At 48.0% G+C, this 24,887-nt stretch overlaps 1 protein-coding gene across 8 annotated transcripts in view; it reads right to left on the reverse strand.

The window, feature by feature from the left end:
* CTIF (cap binding complex dependent translation initiation factor) overlaps window positions 1–24,887 on the reverse strand; it is a 147,696-nt gene that overhangs the window by 26,720 nt on the left and 96,089 nt on the right. For 7 of the 8 annotated variants that reach the window (XM_033011109.2, XM_033011104.2, XM_042804557.1 and 4 more), the window contains 2 exons: window positions 16,733–17,174; window positions 14,640–14,969 (listed from right to left, as the gene is read on the reverse strand). In XM_033011109.2, the coding sequence (XP_032867000.1) occupies window positions 14,640–14,969; window positions 16,733–17,174 (772 nt within the window). The remainder of the gene's footprint in view (window positions 1–14,639; window positions 14,970–16,732; window positions 17,175–24,887) is intronic. The other variant, XM_033011108.2, reaches the window with a different exon arrangement.

A 24,887-nucleotide genomic window follows, 5' to 3' on the forward strand; every position in this document is an offset into this window, starting at 1 on the left:
AAAAGAAATATATAACGCTTAGATACCAGTGCTAGGTGCTATATAAAAGCTGAGAGAGGCTGTGCTAAATACTTTATCTTACTGGCAATGTGCTACAAAAGGTTGGAGCCTTAAATGGCTCTTTGGAAAGGGCCTGAGACAAATAAAATGGGTTGGAGGAGGGAGCTGGTGGGTAGAAGCTGGGACAGTACCCGTCCCTTGCCACTCTTCTGGAGGAGCACACCTTCCGCCTGCTCCCCCCCTAAACCCTCCCAGAAAGGGCTCCACTAAATGACACACTTAACATTGCTGCATCATTCCCTGGTTATAATTTAAACAATACTTGTATTTAGGTCCTGGCTTGAATGAGGCTCTGGAGTGTAGCTTTGTTTTCTGGGGAGTATAACCCCGTGAGATGAGTAGGTTTGAGTGTTCAGAAGCTCAGGAGGTGCTGGAGAAACCTGTGGCAGCACCAGGGAGTGATTGAACACCCCTGCCCATGGATGCTCAGGGTCTCACCGAGTGCCTCTGAAGCAGAGCTACTACCACCCACAGCTTCATCAGGAACCTCTCACTCCACAGGGACATCACTACACAAGCTCCTTTGCTGTATTAAACCACCGGAGATGGTGGGACATGAGGTGGGACCCTCAGCTCTTCCATGGGCTCTGCTCTTCCTCCAGCCACCCACTGCAACACGCCCAGCCTCTCTGACTGAACCCTGCTGACACTCCCCGAGGACCAAACCATACCGAGATCCCACCACACCATTCCTGCTCATGTTTACTGCCAGCACAGGGACAATAAGACAAAGCAGAATATGACAGCAATAGAAAACCTGCTTTGAGCCAACAGCTTCCACACAAGACTGGGAAAAAGCAACATAGAAGACTGAGATTTATTTCCAGTCCTCCGTGGGTTCCCATCACCTCTGTACCCCGACTGGTAAACGGGAATGATTTACTCATCTTCCTCTGCAAAGTGCTTTAGGGCGTGTGACTGAGACATGCAAATCATGGTAATTATTATTACCCCAACAAAGGAGCTATTGACATTTAAAGAAGATAAAGCTTTTAAATTACAGATGACACTGTGCCCAGCCTCGCAAAGGTCCCAGCTTCACCCAGCCATGAGGCGTTTTACTCCCACAGACTTTCATCACACCATTTTCTCCAAGATTGGTCTGCACCAGATGAACACGCACCAGCTTCTTCTCGGGGTGTTTTAGCCACTTTGGGAAAAGCAGCAAATCCCACCGGTGGCCTTCTTCAGTGTGGATGTGGTTTCATGATGGTCACAGCTCTGTGAACATTTCTAATCACAGAGGTCCAAAATGCATCACATGGGGAAGGTCCAGGTTACCAGGACTGTGACCACCACCCCATGGGCATCTACCACCCATCAGCTGACCACCAGACAGTATATAACTTGCATTAAATGCCACTCATCAATTCCACAAGAACAACTCACTGAAGATCCTGCAGCCACCAGACAGACACAAATAGTGCTTATTCCTCTCAGAGGGATTTGGTCAGGAAGGGGAAAGTAAGGTCAGAAAAATCCTGGTTCTTCTAAAGGAGATGCTGAGCAAACTCCCGGGATTAGCAACATGCATGAATTTTAAATTCCTCAAGTTTAGGTAACTAAGACAGCTGATAACCAGAGCCAACAGGAGCTGTGGGTACTTTCTGTGTCTCCAAACATCCTGAGGTGACCAACTGGGTGGTGACTCGAACCTCCTGCCCCCTGGTCTCACCATGACCTCTCTGTCTGGCTCCAAATCTGGGACCAACAGCAATTACCCACCCAACATGGGTGTCTCATGGCTTGAGCTAGTGATGTCTCTAATGTCCTTGGGGGATGAAGAGGTGCAAGCAGCTAATTATTGATTTAGTTGAGGATTAAAGCACCCAGGTGGGAACATAATAATGGATGTGCAAACAGAAAAGTGTTGCTGTTAACCTAGCAGTTGCTAGAGCTCTTGGACCACTGTCTCAGTGAAAGCTCTGAGATGACCAGAAGAATGAAATAGCATGGTCTGCACACCACAAACAGCAAACACCATTTTGTCCTGGTGTAAAAATCTTCTTTAATGACCCTCTGAGTGAAGAGAAAGCAGAGCAAGAAGAGGCAGCTCAGAGAAAATCTCCTAATCTCCTGTTATCTCCTTTTCTCTTGCAGAGGAGAAAACATCAGAATTGAGATGTGGCCACATCCTGGGAAGATAATGTGTCCACAGGTCAGCAGAGCTTACCACCGAATTGGAGCAAATCTCATTTCCACCAGAAGGCATCCATATCTCTGCTGAGTTATCAAGGCTTATACCACGATATTGTAGGACTATTTCTCCAAATAATTTTCAAGTGGGATAATGCACAGAGCACAAATATTCTGGAAAAGGGAGTGGGATGCTCTGGGAGCTCCAGTTGCTTCACCAGAGGATGTTTGCCAGCACCTCCTCCAGCAGTACCTGGGTGACAGAGTTGTCTTCCTTGTTACTTAATTTTTATTGCCACCCTTCCTACTATCTAGCTTCTTTCTGGATTCCCAAACATGTGTCAGGGTGTTAGCTCAGCTGGATAACAGCAGTTTATCACCATTTTAAAGCCCTGTTATCCCACGAACCCAGACACAATCACACAGCAAAACGTCATCGCCTGCCTCAGCCAGACCCTCCAGTGAGCAGAGGGACACGGACAGACAGCAGGACACGCTGGGGAGACAAGGGATCGTGAAGAAATACAAATTAATTTCCTTTCTGGGTTGTCAACAGAGTGGCTGGGGAGTCTGTTCGACCTGGCCCTGCAGACACCCCATGGCTGTAATGCCCGGAGGAGGCAGCTCCCTCTTGGCAGGCTTGCTCCTCTGCAGTGTTGCAGAAGATCCTTGTAACAATTATTTAAGTCTCAGTGTTGTGGGTACCCTGAGGCAGCGATGTGCTTTTTGCCTTTGCGAGTGTGCGTGGGGAAACCTCGGGTTACCTTTGGATGTTGGGAGACACCATGAGTCCTCTCTCGGGCAGACGTTCCCTGCGATGGGGACAAAGCATCCATGTCCCCAAGAGCACCCCATCCCTGGGCCAGAAATCCCCTCCCTGATCCACAGACGTGATAGGAAGAGAGGGGATGAAGCACAGAGGATCCCTGCCCATCTGCAGCAGTGCTGGCACCCCCACTGCATTGAAAAATATATTAATATAAATTTTCCAGCCCATGGCCTGTGTTCCCCAAAGCGTGAGCTCAGTGTAAAACCATGCTGGATTGAAGAAATCCCCCAAGTGAGTGTATAGGGGCTGTTTTATATGGGTGGGGATGGTTTGATGGATCATTTTCAAGCCCTTCGTTGCATGAGGGCAACGTCTGAAACCCAACACCATTCCCAGCATCTGCTCAGAAGGCCACTTCTGGGCCTGAAAAAACGCCCATCCCATGCCCAATTCCAGCTTGGCATGATGACTGGGACCCCAGTGGGTGCTAATGGATGGATCCTGCTTGCAAATGCCACAGCTGGAGATGCCCAGCCTTGCAGCCCAGCAGGACGCATGAGGGACCATCTGGATTTTGTCAGCTGGCTGCATTCTTATTTTATGCTCTGCACATGTAGTGTGTCCTCTTTTTAAGGTGGAGGTGCTGAGGGATCGATGGGGAAGGGCCACGTTTGCCAAAGGGGGATATAAGAAGAGGAAAAGTGGCCACGGAGGCAGGTGCTGCTTTGTCTAGGCATCGTGGCTGGAGAAATTCTGCTTGCATTCAAAATGATTCTGTGCCCACTGAAACACCAGCCTGCTCGCGGATGACCAAAACCAGGCAGGGAAAAAAAGCAGGCAGCTAATTCCATTTGCCGTGGGGAGCTTTGCTGCACGGGTGCTCCTGGTTTACCTCAGCTCAGTCCTGAGGAGGGATTTTCGGGGGAGCTGGCAGCAGGATGCTTTCCCCGTGGGATGCTAAGGTCTTTCTAGCAAGTATGTGCTTGGTGGTGCTTCACCATGGGTGGGACCATCAATCTGCTGAGCTGGCTGTGGAGTGCAAGGCACCGAGGCTTGAGCTTTGCTTTTCTGAAAGCCAGGACCGGCGGGTGAATGAAGCCCCCGATGGCTTCCCCCATCCCCAAAACCTGCCCCTTTGTGATGGGTGGTGCAGGGAGGTGGACAACATTTGGATGGACCTCAGTGCACATAGATGACTACAAACAGGTCCAAGAGGCGTGGGGCATTATAGAATCATTGAATCATCACATGGTTTGGGTTGGAAGGGAGCTTTAAAGGTCACCTAGTCCAAGCCCCCTGCCATGAGCAGGAGCATCTTCAACTAGATCACATTGCTCCCAGCCCCGTCCAACCTGGCCTTGAACCCTTACAGGGATGGGGCATCCATCACCTCTCTGGGCAACTTGTTTCAGCATCTCACCACCCTCATCTTAAAGAATTTCTTCCTTAGATCTCATCTAAATCTGACCTCTTTCAGTTTAAACCATCCCCCCTCATCCTACCCCCACCCCCTGACCCAGAGTCCCTCCCCACCTCTCCTGCCCCCCCTTTAAGCCCTGGGAGGCCGCTCGAAGGGCTCCCCGGAGCCTTCTCTTCTCCAGGCTGAACCCCCCCAACTCTCTCAGCCCGGCCCCCCAGGGGAGCTGCTCCAGCCCCCCCAGCATCTCCGTGGCCTCCTCTGGCCCCGCTTGAGCAGGTCTATGTCTTTCCTGAACTGAGGATTACAGAGTTCCATTATGGCTAGAGATCTTGGCTTTCTCCTTTAAAAGAAAGCAAGAAAAAGGAAGATGGATGTGTGAAAATGTGGGAGAGCACCCGGGGTCCTGCAGGCAAACGGCCAGATTGCTCATGGGATGGATTCTCTCTTCATCTGTCCAGAGATTGAACTGCATGGGCGAGGAGGGAACTGCAGGAGTTAACAGACTCCCAGCCAAAGATATTCATGGCACCCAGAGTTCGTGTAAAGTTTCATACCGGGACCCTTTTCTAAATTCTTTTGGTCATGGGAGAAAACATTGCAACTGTTTAGTCTGCAGGGAGGTGGTGGCTCTGGCCCAGCACTCAACGTCGTTGAGCAAACATGCTGGAAGGCAAAGGGGCTGACAACCCTCTTATCTCCTCTGCCTGCTTCTCACCCTGTCTCTCCCACCACTGTGGCCAAGCATCCGAGAGGCATTGGGTACTAGTGCTGGACTCCCTGCTGGAAACGCAGCACTGGGCTCCCTGGGATGGGGGACAAGTGGCCACTGAAAGCCAGGACCTGGAGGTGAAGTACCAGTCTGCTAAAAAATGTTATTTACACAAGAGAGCTCAGAAAATCTTTCTCAGGGGCTAATATTTACAAATCCTACGAAGCCAGGGAGCTTCTCCTATACCAAATGTTGTATTTGGCTATTTTTTTTAAATGGATGTAAAAGATGCATTAATCTTTTCTGCTCATCCCCTGAAGCGTGCAGGTATGGAGCACTCTACAATGCCTCTGAAGCTGCCCATTCATGCTGGCAAGGCTCAGATAACAGAAAAGAGCTGCAGAAAACAACATTAACCTGCAAAACCCCTTGATCCCACTAAACCTTCTGTCTCTAAAGGGATGCTCAGGATTACTATGTCATATTTTGCAGCATATTGGCAGAGCGGCTGACTGTGAGCATCACTGTGTAAGACCCCCCGGATGGCATGGGCTAGAGTATTAAAGAGATGCAAGGAAACACACCTTATTCTTACTAACAAAACAGAAATGGAAAGGTTTTGTTTTTCAAGCCTGACACTATTTCCTTAGCCAGTGCACACTTTGCTCTTGCTGTCTTTGCTTTCAGTTCCTGCTGCTCTTGGACTGGAGGCAGTATCACTGGGTTTGGGTTCCCAGAGCTGCCAGAGATGCTCCTCCTTATTAAAAAAAACCAATATGTAGAGCAATAGTAATTTAAAAAAAAAAAAAAAAAGAAAGAAAGAAAGAATGAGAAGTGGAGAAATTTATCACTGGGAGGGGAAAAGGAAGCATCAGTTTTGGATGCTCGGCAAGAGGGGAGAGCATGGGAGGAACCTCTCGTGTGGCAGCACTGCTGGTGAGACCAAAGGATGTGTCATGATGGGCTGGCATCATCCAGTCACTCATCGTTTGCTCCTGTCCCCAAGACTCAGATGTTGTGTTTCGCACTGTTATCAGCCCTGGCCACACATGGGACAGGGACCTGAAACAATTCTCACGTGTCTTATTCCTCACCCACTGCGTATCCTCCAGCTCCTCCAAACCCACGACTCATCCCACCAAAACCACTTCACACCACTATTTTGCATTTGCTTCTTTAAATGTCAGCTGCAGGAAAAGGTGAGGCTGTGCAAAATGATACCCACAGGGGAGGTAAAGTGGACGTGGACTCCACGGCAGCATCGATTCTCCAAATCCAGATTCTGACAGGTAAGTACCCACAAAAACATCTAGCAGTGAAAAAACTGAACCCAAGCCTGGCTGGGGGATGCTGAGGGTGCCCGTGCTGCAACACTCACACTGCAGGTCCCGTGGGACTGTCCCTCCGGGGTGCCACTGCAGCAGGCCAGCTAAAAAGACCAGCAAAAATTCACTCCAGGCAGCCCGTGCTTGAGCACATCGTTCAAGCCTACTTGGTTGTGGGTCAGCTACAAATCCTTAAAAAAAAGAGATTTCTTGCTGGTGAGCACAAGAGCATCCCCTGTATCCTGTGCACCTGTGGCGGAGCAATGGCAGGGATGGGCAAAGCACAAGTTATCCCATTTTCCCCCTTCCCAGGAAAGAAAAAGAGGTGTTACCCTCTCCAATGTCTTTTTACTCAAACCCCAACTCTGGGCTGATGCTGGTGCCTGTGTCTGCTCTGGCCTTGGCCCCGGCACCTGCTTCTCCAGCGTGCTCCTCTGCCAGAAGGATGCTCCATCCTTAGCAAAGTGCCTGGGGGACATGGGGCATTGCAGGATGGGCCCCAGGCAGGATGATACATTGCAGGGTCTCAATAAGCCTCCAAAAATCCTGTCCCCAGGTGAGGTGAAGGGAACCAGCTCATAGCAGGGGTGGCTGCAGGTACCAGCAGCAGGGATCTTCCAATGCTGCTACATCCCAAGATCCCCACCTTGGGATGGCTGCCGCAGCCTGAGCTGGATTTATGCTGGAGGGGGCAGGAGCAGATGGTCTGGCAGGATGGTGCCTGAAGTCAGTTGAGTCCCTGGGCTGGCAGGAACGTGCTCCCGCATCCCGGGGTTGGATTTGAGCCTTTCAGGAGAAAATGGACAGCAGGAGCTTATAGCAGTCCAGACTGGTCTGAGGAGACCTCCTGCCTCCCGTGTAGCAGGCGGAGGGGGGTCCTCAGGCATTTCCTCACCTCTCAATGGATAAATGGATTTTGAGGCTTTTTTTTTTTTTTTTTTCTCCCTCTCCTACTAAAACCCCAGGGGAACCCTGTGTGGCCCCGAGCATCCTCACCCACCAGCAATGGCTGGGAGCAGCTAGGAGCCCACCCCACCGTTAGCCCGTTGCCTGGATCTGGCCCAGAGCTGCAGGCAGGCTGCAGGCAGGCTGCGCAGTCTGCAGTCTCCACCTAGAGCCCAGAGGAGCCTCTGCTCCCCGTCGCTTCTGTGCTGCAGCCCAAGCACAGGGTGTGCACGGGTCCCACCTCCCAAAGCCACCCTGGTCTGACCCTAGCTGTGCTTTGAGCAGGCAGCAGGCAGCAGCTCAGCCAGGGATGCTCCTGGCTTTGCTCAACGCCAGCCTGCAGGACCAAGAGGAACCTCTGCTGAGTCCCACTGCCACTGGAAGATGCCCAGATAGGGCATCCACCGGCCAGAGAAGGTGATGGGACACCAAGCACCATCCCTGAGGTCACACCACATGCTGGAGCAGGGGCTGGTCACCACCACGGACCTGCAGTCTCAGCCTCACCAGGGTGAAAAGGAGCCAGGAGAAACCACACACAACTTACAGAGTAAAGGTGGTGGCTATTTTTTCCACGACACACCTGAGCATTGCAAAATAAAATCTTACCAGCACACTGAATTCAAGCCAAATAAGCTATCCTTCAATGCTTTTTTTTTGCCACTTAGTCCTGCTTCCCATCAGTCTGTCAACTGCATGATGCCTTGCTCCTCAAAACTATACACTTTCCCTGTGCAGTGCCATGAGCATCGTATGGACTCCAGACCCCAGCTACCCGTAGAGCAGTGGGGACAACTAACTCCCTTAGCATCCCCCTGTGACGCCCACCGATACGTTGGTGGCCCCATGACCACCTCCAGCTGCAGCTCAACTCCTGGAGGGGCTGCGAGACCCGTAACACACCCCTGGGCTTGGGCTGAGGACTGACATGCAGTGCAGTCCCACAGCTGATTTAATGTGGGGTCCAGCTCAGCTATTCCCAGCTTGGAGGGCTCCTAGTGCTTGTGGGGCACAGCTCCCCATCCCCATCCCCTTCTTCCTATCTGTGGGAAACCGTTGCCTTTTTATGTGCACTGCATTAAAACCCCAGATCTTGGGTTAAACACCCCCACCCCCCCCCCATCTCACCACCAGCCTCCAAGCAGGTGATGCCCAGTGCCCCCTCTCCCACGCCACGCTCCCACGCCGTGGAAAGGCTGCGGGAGGAGCCGGACGGCTCCTGCAGCCACCGCTCCGCTTGGGAAAAGCAGCAGGTTTAAAGCACACAGCTCGATATTTAATCCGGGGCTCTCCAATAGCTCCCAGACCCGCATGGGACCTGCCTGCCAGTGGCTCCCGTAACCTCAGCGGCAAAGCCCGAGCGTTATTACTACGGGCAGACGGCGCTGGCTTGGCCAGGCTCACGGGTAACGACGGACGGGGCCAGCTCTAATTGATGCCCGGCTCTGCCCTTCACCTGCCCATGCAGGCAGGGTGCCAGCCCGCTCCCCTGGCTCCCTCTCCTGCCCGCTGCCGACACTTGCACGGGTTACGCTGGGCCCCAGATGACTATGCAAAATAATAAAAAAAAAAAATTATAGTAAACTAACGAAAACATAAAACTATTAAAAACTAGCAAGCACAAAATGACAAAACTAATAACAAATAGTAAAAATTAAAATAATAAATAATCTGCTGTAGAATTACAGAGCGCCTTCAGAGACATAAATAGGGGGCAAATGAGAGGGAAAGCATCTCCTTCCCTCTCCTCCTTTTCTCCATGCTTGAGAGCAGGCAGCTGGTGATGCGCCTCGGAGACACCCATGGGGCTGTGCTCCCTGTCCCCCTCCAAGCCTGTATATATATACACTATGTATATGTGTGTGTGCATGAATTTAGAACTGCCATTGAATTCCCTGGGAATATAGGAAATAAATCCCACCTGCAAAGCTGCATTTAGCAGGCAGCTTTAGCTGGTGGGTCCCACCACAGTTTATATAACCAGGACAGCACTGTCAGTGCAAAACGTACGGAAGAAGCTTCCCAAGTGCTGCAAGTTTCTGCCAACCCCCAAACGAAGGTGTTTACGCAAGGGTGGTATCATTTGCTATTTCTCTGCCTGTGCTGGGCTCCTGCAGGGCTGGCAGAGCCCATGCACACATCAACTCTGAGGTTTACTACCAGTATGTGCCCATGGGCAGCAGCTCGAGCCGAGGAGGCTTCCCCCAGTGAATCACCACCTCACGTTGGGAAGAGCTCATCAAACTCTTCTGGAAGAGAAACCAAAGGCAGTGACGCTGGGCTGAGACACAGATTGAAGAAATGGATGTGGAGCTGAGTGTGCAAACCCTCAGCGCTGCAGCACTCAGGGTGCATGTTTCTGGCCTTGGGATTTGCTCCAGGGACCTTGGGGCCTTTTTTCCCCCCTTAAATGCTACCTATCTTTTAGTGAAGCAACCTCTCTGAAGTCTCCTGGGCAATGTCTTTTCCGAGACAAGTGGTACCATTGTGCTTTCTGTGCACAAACAGGACCATCTGTAATTAAATTAAATTAAAAACAGACATGGAAAGAGTGCCAATGGGTTTTGCAGCCAATTATGGACATGGCATACAGGTCAGACACTCTCCAGCCATGTGTGGATCCTCCTGCCTCCACCTCTGTCATACCAAAAAACACTCCTTGCTGAAGACTCAGACCTCAATCATGTTAAGCGGAAAAAACATCTGCCTTTCAGCATTAACTGTATGTATTACTTCTATATCCCAATTCCCACAGTATCTCCTTGGTGTCTTTATCCTCACAACCCAGACAAGGCAGAAAGGGCTTCTATTACTGTACGGTTAAGTCATTTGCTCAAAGAAAGGAGGAATTTCAGCTCATTCCTCCCAAATCTTTGTGCTCAGCATGGTAAACACTCCCCTTTGCACACTGATTGATTCTCCAGTACCTAATGCCACCTCTACATCCCAAGAAGGGCTCCAACCTCAGTTTTTCTCTTCATCCTCCGCCTGGGCTGACAGCAACAGGTTTTTGGCCCCCTTCCTGGTTGAGCCTCTCCAGAAGTGGTCACACCGACCATCTCAAACCCAGCTGAGTCCACTGAAATACAAGTGTGACCTCTGCCAAAACCCATGGGATTCTGCTCAAGTTTCTACAACCAGAGTGAAGCACAGCAAAAAAACAAGGAAAGGCTGATCCTGGGGCATCAAGATGATGAAGAAACTTTGGGTATGTGACAGGGTGTACAATAGGGTGTGAAATAGGGTATGCATTAGGGTATGCAATAAGGTACACAATAGGGTAGGCAACAAATAGCCCTTCTCCACTTGCACCGAGGCATTTCCAACTGCAGGGCCGTACCAGGCGCTGGCTCTGGCTGCAGCGGGCTCTGCTGCTCAGTGTCTAGATGTTCATTTCGTGGTGTTCCTTTTTTTTTTTTTTTTTTTTTTTATTAAAAGAAGGTATCAGCCTTCTGTTTGATGTGCTGTTGGCCGCGGTTGCTAAGGGGAGCAGTGTACAATTACAGCCCCAGTGATGTCCACTCTAATAATACCCTTGGCTCTGCATAGCTCAGATGCAGACACAGCTCTGCTATAAAGAGCACGGCCATTTCAACAGAGGAATACTCCAACTTATGTTACATGTGAAGGGTTTGTGGCACATTGCTTAACACCACCCCCAATGAAAAAAAAAAAAAAAAAAGCACCACAGCCTGGACACGCCAGTGAGTGAAACTATGACAAGCAAAAACCTCTTGCAGGACACTTACTTTACTTTAAATTTACTAATTAAAAAGGTATTTCTAGAGGAGTGAAGAAACCATACATGTGTCCACCAAGACGTTCTTCCACGCCTTCATCCACACAAGCTCCCTGGGACCAATTTGGCAAGGCCCACCCCAAAGGCTTGCGCAGCTCAGAATCTGTCCTTGTACCAAACACCAAACCAAACTCAATGAGGAGAAAATCAAACCCAAGTGGTTCCCTCCACTGCAGAGCTCCCGCATGGCAGCATCTCCCTGAGCTCAGACAGCTGCCCACCACAGGACTCCCCTCTCCATATCTCCCTTCAGCAGCCTGAAAGGTTTGCAGCACCCAAATTCAAGGCGCAGCCAAGATTTGGGACCAAAACACAGAGCGAGGGATAAATTCAAACCAGAGTTTTCCCAAGAGATCCCCTTAGAGCCTGAAAAAGGTGCGATGCTGGCCAGGAGGATGCTCTGCAGAGGAGCTCCTGGCAGGGAAGGGGGATGACATGACAGCATTCCCATGCTGCAGCACTGGCATCTGTTTTGGGATCAAAACAAGTCCCCTGAGATAAGGCGCGAACATGTGCGGCCCCTGAGTGCGAGCATGTTGTCAACAGCTGAAAAGTGTAAGAGGAACTGGGTTAAAAAGGCAGTTTATTCAGTTTATTGCCTGCTCTGTGGTAAAACCCCTTGCTGCTTGGTTTAAGGTCCGTTGGGGTATATGGATGCTGTCTATAGGTCACCGGGATGCTGGCAGGGCAGCTCTGTGGGTTAATGTGTTAATTTATGAGATTCTCTGGTGGGGCTGAGCTGTTGCCATCACAGTGTCTGGAGAAAGGGACAAACAAGCCCCTACAAAACAGAAGCATCTGCTGGGAGCAGATGGGGGGGTGAGCGATCCGGCCCTAGGCGCCAGCAACACTGAGGGGGGATCACGCTGATCCCGATTTATCACACCCCGGCAGAGTAATTCCTCAGCTTGCTGGTGCCCGGCGAGCCGAGCTCCTTACGTCGGGGATCAGATTAGTCTGAAAGGTGCTAGAGAGACGTAAATCCAGCTCTGGATCAAGCGTTTTATTAAAGTTTTTTTTGTTGTTGTTGTTGGTTTTTTTTTTTTTTTTTCTTTTAAATTAATGGTAAATTATCTAGACATGGCTGATGGAAAGTATCTGATGGTAAAGGGGCCAGGACTGGAGCTGGGTAATGTTATATGATCAACTATATATCAAGATATCATAGTGATATTGATATGTCAACATCGTATCATCAACCACCTATCAATATGATATCCATATTACTCTATAATAGCCATGTATTATCCAATATACCATACTGATAATGATAATATATCATATATCAATACCATCAGCACCCTTATTTCAAATCAACACAGCTGCAATGAGTCTTTTGTGCTGGGTCTGTCTCCAGCCAGGGCTATCAAGCCTGAATGCATCACAAAAATTCCCAGTTTAGGGTTTGACCAAAGTATTTCATGAATCTGTGTGAATGCATCCGATTATTTTGGTTGGAAAAAGAAACTGTGCTTGGAGAAAGTCAAAACCCTTTACTATCAGAAAGGAAATGTTAAATTATTTATTCGCATAGCACTTTGCTTTTGACCTGTAGTGATCTGTCACCTTTTGCCCCATCAAGGCATTTTTGAAAGATGTGCATTTCGGGGCTGAGCAAGTCCCTTCTGCACATTTTTCTATGCTCCAGCACATGAAGCCAGTCACCCGCACACCCTGCTCAGTCTTGGCATTTCATTTCTTCTCAGTTTTCCACAATGAACATAGTGCTCCCATCACACCGAGGCTGGCTACATGTTCCTGGGAAGCACTTTGGGACTCTCTGGAGACATGAGATGTATTATTTATCCTACATTCATGCCACGAAGAGCTGAACATGAAGCCAATTATTACTGCACGATGCTGCAGTGTAGATCAGTCTACTGGGTCTGTTGGTAGGGGTGGAAATGCTGGGGCAAGAGAAGAAATCAAGTTGGAAGAGTTCTCCCTAACCCAGAAAGAGTGTCATCATCCTCAATTTTTGGGTAACAGCCTGCTGTTCCCTGGCCATCACTCCTGGACTTTATTTTGGATTTCTTACCATCATTCAGCCAAACAGGGGAAGACACAAGAGTGACCTGTCATGAGAAGAGTGGGATGCATGGAGGTTTTAGAGCCCCCTTCCAGCCCTGTGCTGCTAAATCTGAGACTGATGCTGACTGCAATTTGTCTCATCCTGCTTTTATAATCGCTTTGGAAGTAAATTGACAAAAAAAAAAAATCACTGCCGGGCACACGCAACGGGCAGGTGTGTGTGTTGCCCAAGGGCACTGCAGGGGAGAGCAGAGAAGGAGTGGCCACAGGAATTGATGCTGGGTTTGATATGTACCCAGAGCAACGAGAAAAGCAAAACTGGATCAGTGACTTCGCAGAATTATGTTAGGTTCTGTTAAATATTGATTTTAATTATTTTCTTTTGCTCCGTATTTCCCTGCTTGCTGTGTTGCCCAAAGGCCAACTCAGCCTGCACAAGGTATAGGCAGCCAGGCACAGCATCCAAGGGATGATCTTCAACAAGAGCAAGGAGGGCAAGAAGATGTGTCAAAAACTGACATGATGCTGGACACCAAGTATGTATGGAGAACGGAGAAATGAAACAAGATCTTTGTACGTGCCACAGATGACACGTATGTGTGAAGGAATGGCCAAATGGAAATGCATATTAATTAAATATAGCAATTCATGGTTTCACCTCTTTATGTCCTGTCTCGAGAGAGGCAGAAAGACAGAGGTCAATGTGATCCCCTCCCCAGAAAGCAACCCTCACTTTGATGGTGACACTACAATAAAACATGCTCCCCCCCAGTAGATCACAGGCAGGTGAGGACAGTCCTGTTTGCCCATCATACACCACTATCAAAGACCAGTTATCTGAGACACTGCTTTTTTCTTCCCCCCAACTTTGGGGTTTGGATGGTTTTGGAGCAGAACAATCAGCAAGCGCTGCATATACTGATAAACAAGTCACTCAGAACAGTTAGCAAATACAGAAATTATTTCTCTCTGGGTTGCAATCAGAAACCAGAAGGGAGCCCTTCATCCAAGTGATGCAACCAATGGCCTACACAGGGACCGTGACTTAACCTGTTATTTCTGGTGCTGAGATGGACTTCTGCCCAAAAAGATCAGCAAAGACCCTCCACTGTAAGATCTTCTGAGTTTACTTCTCTTCATGCCATTGGGATGCTGTCACAAGTAACCCACTGATTTCAGAGACGGGCCCTTGTTTGGGGTAACATAATTCCACACACAGCTCTTGAAATGGGAACCAAGAGCAACTTGACAATGCCATCAGTGCCACGTTACCTATGGTAATCATTAAAGATGTGCACAGAAAAAATTGCAGGTACACTTCTGTTCTCCACTCATCAACTGAGTTCAAAAGGAATTTGGTAACCGCTCAGGTCCTGTCCAAATACATGGTAAGACCAGGTGGGGTGAAGCTGCAGGCATCTCACCAACTAAATTTATCTCATTACCTGTAACATGTTGAGGAGCAGACTCCGGAATTTGGTTCCTTCCACCATGAATAGGGCCATTTTGTCACAGAGCTTGGCTGCTGTGGAAGCAAAGCTGCGGTCTGTCACTGCTTTCTGGTAGATGGTCTTGACTATCTCCCCCAGCATTTCCTCAGAGTTGGTAGAGTTCTGGGCCTCCTCCATGAAGTTGGTGAGCTTGGAGTCAACATCGCTGCTGTTGTTCCTCATACTGTTGAGGATTTCAATTAATTTGTCCATTTTGTTCTTTTCAGGATTGGTGTTTTCCACCGTGACTTCGTCCTGGTCCGTGAAAAGGGAAAGACAAGGCGTCTGTTACACAAGGAAAAAACAGACATATCAGCCCTTGTCCTTCCACAAACAGCAAAAGGGGAAGGGGACTGGGGAGAAATATAAACAGACATAGAAAAATCAAAGCATCTGTTAGAGGCACAATGGTCTCAATGTCAGCACTGAAAACCAAAAGTGAATGAGTGCTGCCCCAGAAATGTTCTTTTTCCCCATTTCCCACAGCAATCAATCCCAGAGTTCTCCCTCTTGGCTCAGGGAGAAGATGTGCTCAATGGCTTTGTGCCAGGATGCCAAGGTCGGACCACCCCTGACTGCCTTTGGCATCTTGGACAGGTTTCTGGGAGTGTCTGCATCGTGGTGATAATGGACATTTTTTTGCCTCTATTTCGAAAGTGCACTGGTGTTTGCAAAATGCTCAGATAACAATCCTACAAAAATACCTACTTTTAATATATACTTAATCATCTACATTGAGAGAAAAAATATCACATGGTCCCAGCGTTAGAAAAACTCTTAACTTTTCCATCTTTTGACTGTTACACTTTTCACTTCAGGACATTACCACAGAATTTATTCCTTCTTTTCAACATTTAATTATTAGAGGCATCTGCCTCTTTCCCACAGTGTAAGCCATCCATCCCACTTGCTCTGGTCTGCTCCCTTCTCTTCCTCTAGTTCAATCTGAAAATGTGCTATCCAATACAAACCTGTAGCAATTTTTTGGACAACCCCAATGCCATCCAGCAGTTGGAGTTGTCCATAACTCCCATTGGGAGGCCAGTTGTGTTGACAGCACCCACCCAAGAGTGGGTGCCTATGTGATGTGCTTCTTATAAGACTATAAATTCGAAGGGAAAGCATTAAAATGAATACTCTGAAAGTCTCTGCTATACTCCCATTGCTTTAAAGAACATAAAAATAACTAACAAAATCTCTTCCTCCCCCTCATGCCACATACATAAATAGTAAATACACATGCATTCAAAGGTATACATTTCCAACATGCACTCCCATGGAATTGTATATGTTCAGGTTATTTTTGCTCCACATTTTGGAAATCTCATTGGAGATACCCCCACAGATGCATTTTCCAGTCTGACAAAAGAATATCAAGAGAAAGAATCTGAGTTTCACAGGGGGCAAATGGAGAAATCATCTCTGAATTCCTCAGAAATCTGAGGCTGAATATTGTTTCCAAAAAGGATTTCTCCTCCGTCATTCGCATGCAATAGTTTTGTTATTGTTGGGTTGCTGGAAGGAAGGGGAAAAGATAAGGGCATTTCAATTCATTGCTGAGATAACTGGATATCAACTTCTAAGTAACTGACTCCAACTGTTCAGCACTCAAAAGTCAAAGTTTTGTAATTGTGGAGACAAGCTCCCTTTTTTAGACCTCTTTGCAAAGAGGACGAGCTCTGCAGACTGGGAGGCAGTCAGTTGGGATCAGCTGCTGGGAAAGGAGTGCCGATGTTGCCGTTCAGGTGTACACCAGCCTCTCCAAGGGTCTTTGCATGGGCAGAGGGAGAGTTTTCAGTCCTTCTTGGAGAACTTAAGCTGGTAGCAAGCTTAACCAAGAAGTCAGGCTAAGAGCCTTAGCTTTGCGTCAATAAAAGGCCTCCTGAAGAAGCATGAACACACTTCATGTGTTGACACTGGGAGATTAAGGTAAGTTGGGTGCATTCATGGAAAGGTCCTTTGAGCCCAGCCCACCCTTTGTATGGAGAATGGCCAACAGCCACACTCTTGGAAAAAGGGAAACTCAACATTTCCCTCAGAAATATTACCTTTTCTTTTAGTCTCCTCCGCAGTCTGTCTTTGGAAGACTGAAGCAAATTGATCTTGGGTCTTTCCCCAATGCGCTCGTGAATACTGTCTTTCCGCTTGGTCTCTGACTCCTGGATGTACTGCTGAGACTGCTTCTCCACAGCCTCTGGGCCCCGGTGTGTCTCCACGGGAACATGCACCGTGCAGACAGAGGTGTCCTCAATTTTCAAATTCTCAGTCTCTTTGGCGTTTCTGTGCGTTTCTTTGTCGTTGGGTGAGTGCTTCTGGTTGTGGTGCCATCTCCGGTTCTGGCTGTAGCCGTGGTGGCCTGTCCTGCCTGATGAGTGAGGGGCCTGGCCTCCTTGGTAGAGTTTCTGGTGGTCTCTGTTGTGTTTGGTGCCACCTTGCTGATGATCTGCGTGCTGCTGAGACTTGTTCCCACCAGGAAGTCTCTGCTGTCGCCTGGAAATTCAAAGGAAGTTGTTAGTTCACCCTTTCCTGCGTAGTGCAGTTCGGTCAACACATCTGTCCTACCAAACAGCCTGGCCCTTGACGGGTTGGCTACCTACCACAAAAGGGGAGCCAACTTCTTGGCATCTAATACAATCTAGCACCAACTCATGCCTCTAAATCTCTCACAATAATACGCATATTTCAGCTGAAAGTTTTCACGAACAGTTAGATAACATGACTGGTTCCCAGGAAAATCTCTCCCAGGTTACTGTGTTTTCTGTGTTGCTCCCACACCAAACCAGGGAAGACCTGGTTAGTCCCAGATGAGCAGGAGGAAGTCAGGCAAGCAAGAAATATCAGGAGATATTTTTTTCTGAAGACCTAAGGAGCTTCTGATACATCTGGCCTACACCATCAGTTACTCCTCTTGCCTGCCACCCCTGCTGTACCAACATGGCACACTGTTGCACTGGTTTGCAGTAAATCATTTTATTTCTAAGTGGGGAAAAAAAAAAAGCTAAAAAGCAAATTACCAAGTAAAAGAGGTGCCCACACCAAAATGGTTTTGTTTGGCCTTTCTTTATTAATGTCCTTCATCATTGCTACACTGGGACAGGACATGTGCATGGATGAAGAAGCTGAGGACCACGCTTGGCTCCAGCAGCACGGGGAGCCAGGCCCATTACCTCCGGATAGGAGGCTGTGTGAATACTACACCAAATGGGTAGCATGGAAATTCCAACAGCCACAAAGAGGAGGAATGGTCTGCAAATGGCTTGCTTGAGAGACTACGACAGCTCGGAAGGGGTGAGCAAGCCCCCATGTGCTGGCTCTAACCGGTAGCCAAGTTGGCAGGTCCCTGAAAAACCAATGGTCGAATGGAAGAAACGCTTTGGCAGCCTCTGACATTTCAGATTTCCACATGGGCTGCAGCGCGGCTGTCCCGAACAGAGAAGGTGGAGCTGGAATGTCATCATCACGAGTGCAGTTAAGATGGAGATGGTCCTGGAACTGGTTGCCTTCAGCCAGGACAGCACAGGGTCAGCCCTAAGCATGGCAGCAGCCCCTTGCCTGCTTGCTGCCTTTTTAACACTCAGTATTGGCTCCGAGAGCATGTGGGATGCTTTAATGCTCGGCTCCTTACAAGGCTGCTGGGAGCCGTGCTGGAGGCTCACACAGGACATCTCCCCAGCACCATCCCCCAAAACAGGGAAACAATTGTGAGCGCTGTGGTGACCACACTGGTCTGCATCCATCCTGGTTTTGCAGCCGTTATAATCCCCCTGGTCAGCCTCATCCCTTACCCCAAACCACTGCCTCCATTCGGATAAACAGCAGTGTTTATTTTAAATATGTCGCACAGCAATTAATTTTATTTTCATCATCTGTACCACCCAGCTAAGGGCGCTTGGACGAAGGAAGCGGCCATTCACAAATACATTTCAATGGTCAGCAGCTAAACAGTCTCCAACCCTGCCTGCCAAAGCCATCTGCCCATCAAATCTGTATTCCTTGGCATCCCCAGGAGTTAAAAGCCTATTTTCCGACGCCAGCTGGCTCTTAACCATAAAGAGCAAGGGCTCATGTTTGGTGAACGTGGGACCAAGAGGCTTGTTCGTGGTGGCAGTGGAAGGAATTTGTGTTTAGACCACCGGATCTGGTTTTCTGAGATATTCAACGTGTTTTGGCTTTTTTTTTTTTTTTTTTTTTTTTCCCCCTTGCTAGCTAAATGGCAAGGAATTAAAAAAAAAAAAAAAAAAAGGAGGAGATGGGGGAAGCTTTCCTGTTTGCTGGAGCTTACAAGCATTTTATGAGTACAGATTCTCCACATCAAGTTTTCCTGGCATTTCTTTGTTTCCTCTCAGTAACGCAATCACATAAACCGCTTTGTAAAGAGCAACGCTTATTAAAAGGGGAATGTCAAAATAAAAGTTAGTTAAAACCCTTATCTAGTACTAAGCCCTCACATGTTTAAGCGTGTAAGAGTTTTGTTGATACAATTCAGCGTTTGCTTTCTGTGGTTTTGCTCTTCCCTCCCCTCAAACATCTGAGTTTAACTGTTTGGGTGCACTTTCAGTCTTGCGTTATAAGCCAGACAAGCTGCTACTGAAGTACTAAGCTGTGTTTAAGCTGCAAATATTGCACAGAAATTATAAAAGTTGCACACAGACACAGCTTTAACTTAAGCAGAGGTAAGGCAATATGCCTGGAAATGAGCTGGGAACCAACCTCTGCCATAAACTCTTGCAAGAAATGCATGCAGGGACATTTTTTTCCTACAGACATAATAATATTATAAACCAAACTGTTTCTGTTTAAGGGCTGTAAAAGAAAAAAACCAAAAGGTTTAAGATTAAAAAAACACCACTTAAGCCAATGTGGAATGTGCAAGATTGTTCGGTTTGGGGCTTTTGCAATAGGACAGGGAGAGGATGGGCAGCTCCATCCCTGTACAGAACAGCTAAAAGGCAATATCCCCATGGTAAGGAGCAGAGCAAACACACACTGAAGCTCTGCAGTCACGACAGGATGGAAAACACCACAGTTAAACTAAGTTAAGGAAAAAAAATTGCAAGAAATAAAAGGCAAAGGAAGGAGAATGGCAAACAAGAAGCAGTGTCCGTGACTTGGCAGCAGGCACGGGTCTAGATGATCATCCAGCATTCAGGCAAAGACTCGTTGTGTGCTTTTATCTTCCCAACACCCCAGCAAAGAAGAAAAGCCAAGAAGAAATAGGACTCTGCAGTGAAGAGGAGCCAAAGCAGGGAGAATGGGGCCGAGATCTTAAAACTTTTTTGAGTGCACAGCATTGCAAAGCCTAGGAGGTTGGGATGACCCATCCTTACTCTCAGGTGTGACCAAGGTGCCGGGGACATAGAGAGCTGCAGAAAGGGGCAAGATGGGGACCAGGGCACCCCACCACATGCACCGGCTGTGGGCTGAGTTGATGGAAACAACCTCGTGCTTGTTGAAGGGCAGGAGTGTAGGTGCCAAGATGGTGGCTTGGGGTGACCCATCGAGCTTAGGGAACCAGATCATGTAGCCACACAAAGGTACTTCCCAAACGAGGCTTTTAGGCTTGTGATGCCGAAGGGAGGAACAGCTGAAGCTTGAATCACACAGCAACATCTCTGAGAAAAGGAAGAATTCACCCCAGAAAAATGCCACAGCGACTGGGAAATTCTTCTTCTGTCCCTCTTTGCTTACCCTTTGCTGTAAGGACACCGTGCTTTGCAGGGGACCCTACTTCAGCTACAAAGTAAAGTACCTACACAGCACAGTCGTCTCTTACCTCTTTATTCCGTTTAACTTTAAATAACTATGTTTACTTCAAAGGCCAAATTCTGATTCAGCTCAAAACTCCCCGACCTCAGAGGGACTGGGGATTTGGCCATCAGCCAACGTGGAAACTAAAGAGACATTCAGAGTCACAAAGAAACTGCAGAAGTACTAAAAACCAAGGGGAGACAGTCAGGGTTGCCAAGCTGGAAATAGGATAGTATCGCTTCTGCTATCGTTTCTCCACCGATTTTTTTATTTAATTAACTAAATGAGATACCTTTCAACAGAATTTAGATCTGACAAATGTCTGCTCTCTTGGAGGAGCCTACGCAAACAAATCTAAGGCTTCAGCTGTCTCGGTGATTACCAGCCTACGTGCTCAGAAATATGGGATTCCTACAAGTTTTTACTACATCGTTTGCTCCCAAGGAAAAGGGCTGGAAGGCACAAGGCTGGGAAAAATAACTCCAGACACGTGGACAGCTGTGGTCTAAAACACAGTTGCTCCGTCCCATCAGCCCTGCTCATATCCCTCCCCGAGCAAGACAAGTCCTCCGAAAGCCCCGACCATTTGTCTGGCATGCGGAGAGCTGGAGGACAACACGGGGTTACATTCTCCTGGTGGTTGCACAGAGATCTGGTTAGGCAATTCTTACAAACACTGGGAGGCAAGGAGCTACATCTCCAGTGGCACTCGAGACTTGTACCCCACAGTGTAGAGCATCCCATAAGGCCAAATGAACCAAGATCCTGTCCATGGGCTCAGGGACTGGGTGCTCTGGACATTCTGGTTCTTGCCTTTGAAGAACTTGCCTAGGCACCACATTTGCCTTCAATGTCAGGCAACTCTCCCATGGGACAAACCTTCTGGGGTATGCTGAGCTCCTTGCATGGGAGGGATGGTGGTTTTGTCCCACTTTTGTGCAGAGCCTGATACCTGGTGGGCACGGCCAGTGCCACCCAGCAATTAACAACTAATATGGACTTGGAGCTACTCAGGGAAGAGGCTGAGAATGAAGAGTGGTGCCATGGCCAAGGTCAAACCTTCTGCATCCCTTTCATCCTTCTGGTGCTTGAATGAAAATATTCCTCACTGAATTCTGCAGATAGAAAGTTTCTCTCCACCGTTTTTTCCTGCCCAGTCACTATCTCATCTCTGTGTGAGGACTAAGACCAGGAATATGATGCCAAGTCTTGGGACTACCTCATGATTAGCTTTGCTATTAACATGCCTGCAACTAATTAGCAATTGCCCTTACATGAGCTAGATTAAGGTCTGCTGCAGAAATGGACTCTGTGGGACCTTCCACGCCCATGAGTACCCCAGATCCCACTGATCTGTGACAGCCCTCAGACCTGGAGGAGCCGAGCACACCCAAGGCATGCAGCAACGGTACCTGCAAACGGAGGACTGATGGGGCTGACTCTGTGGGACGAAGGGCCACCTCTGTCCACCTTCTTTTTGAAAATCCCACAGTAGTTTCCATGGAGGGAGGGAAATTAGAAAAACACCTTAGAGCCACCACTGAAAAAAGTTAAGTTCACAGAGATCAACAGCAACTGGGATCTTTCTGGCTGTACTAGCTAGCTGCCCAAGATACTCAGCCTGAAAACAGGAAGGGCAGGAAGAAGCAAAGTCCTCTGAAACACCTCCTGAACAAACCACTTGCTCCAGGCCCAGTCTTTCTGAACTAAGCATATTCCAGCCAGACCAGCTGCCTCACCACCTTATGTGCTGCAGCTGCACAAAGAACCAGACTGGCACCCCCAAGCAGGCGCTGCTGGAGGGGTTTGGGCATGGCAGTGCTGCTGTGGTCAAAACCACCCATCATCACTGCCTTTGGGCACCTAAGAGACATCATGGTCCAAACTGGAGGGCCTGAAGGATCCCAGTTACGAGCTAGTGGGATTTTAAAACTGGCCCTGGAGGTCTGGGAAATACTGCTATTAAAATAATGAGGAGAAAGGTCTGAATTTCTCTTCTAGAGGCCTAACTTCTCCCAGAAGTATTCTTCACTAAGCCTACCTCCACCAAAGGCACTCTAATGTTCTACACACATGTATAATGATAAGCTAGTGTTGCTTTGGTTCAGGGAGCATCACCATCTAGCCATGGCTATTTTCTATCTTTGCTATGACTGAGAATGGGAAACACTCTGACAAGCTTGACGGTTCCACACAATTTAATCAAAAACCTCAAAACCCCACAGAAAGCAAAAACCACCAGCTCCAAGGATGAAGAACACAAGACTTGTGTGTCTTCCCTTTGGCTTTCTCTTTCAAACTGGTTTCGCTTGGCTCCAGTTTCATTTTTGTTTGCATTTTTCTCAGATGAGAAGGGAACAAGATGTCATGTTCACTCCTGAAAACAAAAATGAAAATATTCACACTTCTTTTATGCCTTTCTGTCAGTAGAGTTAAAGTCTATCCCAATCACTAGACCCAGCACACACATCTGGATGGACACAGCATTTTGGAAACATGGAAAATCCACCTGTCAAAAGGGTGATGATCAGGATCTAAAATAATCTTTGAACAGTTGAGAGGTAATGCATACTTTAGGTCTCACGCGTATGCATCCTTCAAAACATACAATGAACTCCAGAAGGCAAGCACAGCCAACAAAAACAACACTGTGAGAGTAGAAATGTTTTTGATGAGGCTCACAGTATCTAGCTGCTGGAAAAAGCATTCTGAAACCTTCAGATAAGCTGCCCACATGGGCATAACTTCTCTTGTCACCACCTTGGCCTTGGGGTACCGCTGCTGATGACAACCCTCCCTTGGGCATGGACATCACATCTGCCTTTCTCTGCTCGATTATTTCATATGACCTTTACAACATAACTAGACTCATTATAAATCATCAGGGTAGCATTTATTTTTACGGTGAGGGTGGTGAAATACTGTCCAGACTGCTGCCCAGAGAGGTGGTGGATGCCCCATCCCTGGGAACATCCCGGGCCAGGTTGGACAGGGCTCTCAGCAACCTCTGATCGAGCTGAAGATGTCCCTGCTCGTGGCAGGGGGCTGGAATAGATGGCCTTGAAAGGTCCCTTCCAACCCAAACCACTCTGTGATTCTGTGATTCTGTCACTGAAGGACTTCACACAGAGACACCCAAGGTGCTCAAGAAATAATGCATCTGAAAAATGGGTGCAGGACTGACACAAAGCACGGTTCATCACGGGATGTGCTATCTTCTGCTATGAGACACTGACTGATTTGGCCTTTCCAAACACAGAAAAGGACCCAATTTCTCCATGTGCCCTCCTGCAGCATCACTTCACACCATCAGTGTCCACTGCTTCTCCCACCACAGGGATGGACACCCCATTCAAAGGACCACCAGATGAGCACCCAGTCTGCAAGGCTGTGCTGCAGGAGCAGAGACAGGGCTGCTGGGCTGAAAGGACGTGACACAAAGTCCATTGGAGTAGACTCAGCAGCACATTGAAGAGCAAACTTGACTGCTGCTGAAGTCCAATGAACGTCCTCACATTCTGCAATGCTTGGCCGCACAGACTGCCTGAGTCAGCTATTTTCTTCTAAGCTTCATGGAAATGAATCTTCAGGAGGAATTTAAGTAGTTGTTTTGTAACACCAGCTTGGGAAAGACATCCGAAGTACAGATGGCATGTGAGATAGCTCCAAAACAGTTCTTTAAATGTTTTGCTGGATCTCCCACAAGTCATTAGGGATGTCCAGATGGAAGCCCTTTGTTGCAGAGAGCGGGCAACCAGCGAGGAAGACACCCCCCGGACTTCAAGGCTGACTGCCCAGACTGGTGTAGAAATCACTGCAGTGATTTCACGTAGAAATTGCTTGGAAATGGTTCTCTTCATAAACTACATTACTTGGAATTACGCTTTTGGATTCTTAGCATACTGTAAACATGATTGCAAAAATTACATGAAAACCATATGAAAATACAGTGACAAGGAACTATATCCAGTTTAGTTGAAACAGTTTAAACCTGAACGAGAAAACCACAGTACATAAAGTTTCCTGAAAATCTGCTGAGCACAGACACACACAGATCCTGGACTGCTCGTAAGAATGTGACATGAATGAATATAGATTCATCTTTTACTAGTTTGCAATAAAAGAGCTTATATCTCAGACTCCAGGCTGCCTCCTTTAAAAATACACCAAGGCTGATCAGTTATCCCGAGATCTGATAATCCTCCAAGAAATATAAACTTTAAAACCATGCCAAGATGCACAGACACAGCCCACCACCATCCCTCCATGGGCTTGTCCCTCAAGACACATCCTAAATAGTATGTACGAGTCCCCACCTGCTGCCTTTTTGTTCAGCTGTCTTCCTTTAGACCTCTGTGACTCTTTGACCTGCAGCAAGGAGACATCCTAGGTTTTTTCCATATCCTATTTATACCAATGCTTTCTAGTGAAGAAATAAATGTCTTTGCTGTAGAA

Source organism: Tyto alba, unplaced genomic scaffold (assembly GCF_018691265.1).
Source record: "Tyto alba isolate M040663 unplaced genomic scaffold, T.alba_DEE_v4.0 Super-Scaffold_42, whole genome shotgun sequence".
NCBI classification, from domain to species: domain Eukaryota; kingdom Metazoa; phylum Chordata; class Aves; order Strigiformes; family Tytonidae; genus Tyto; species Tyto alba.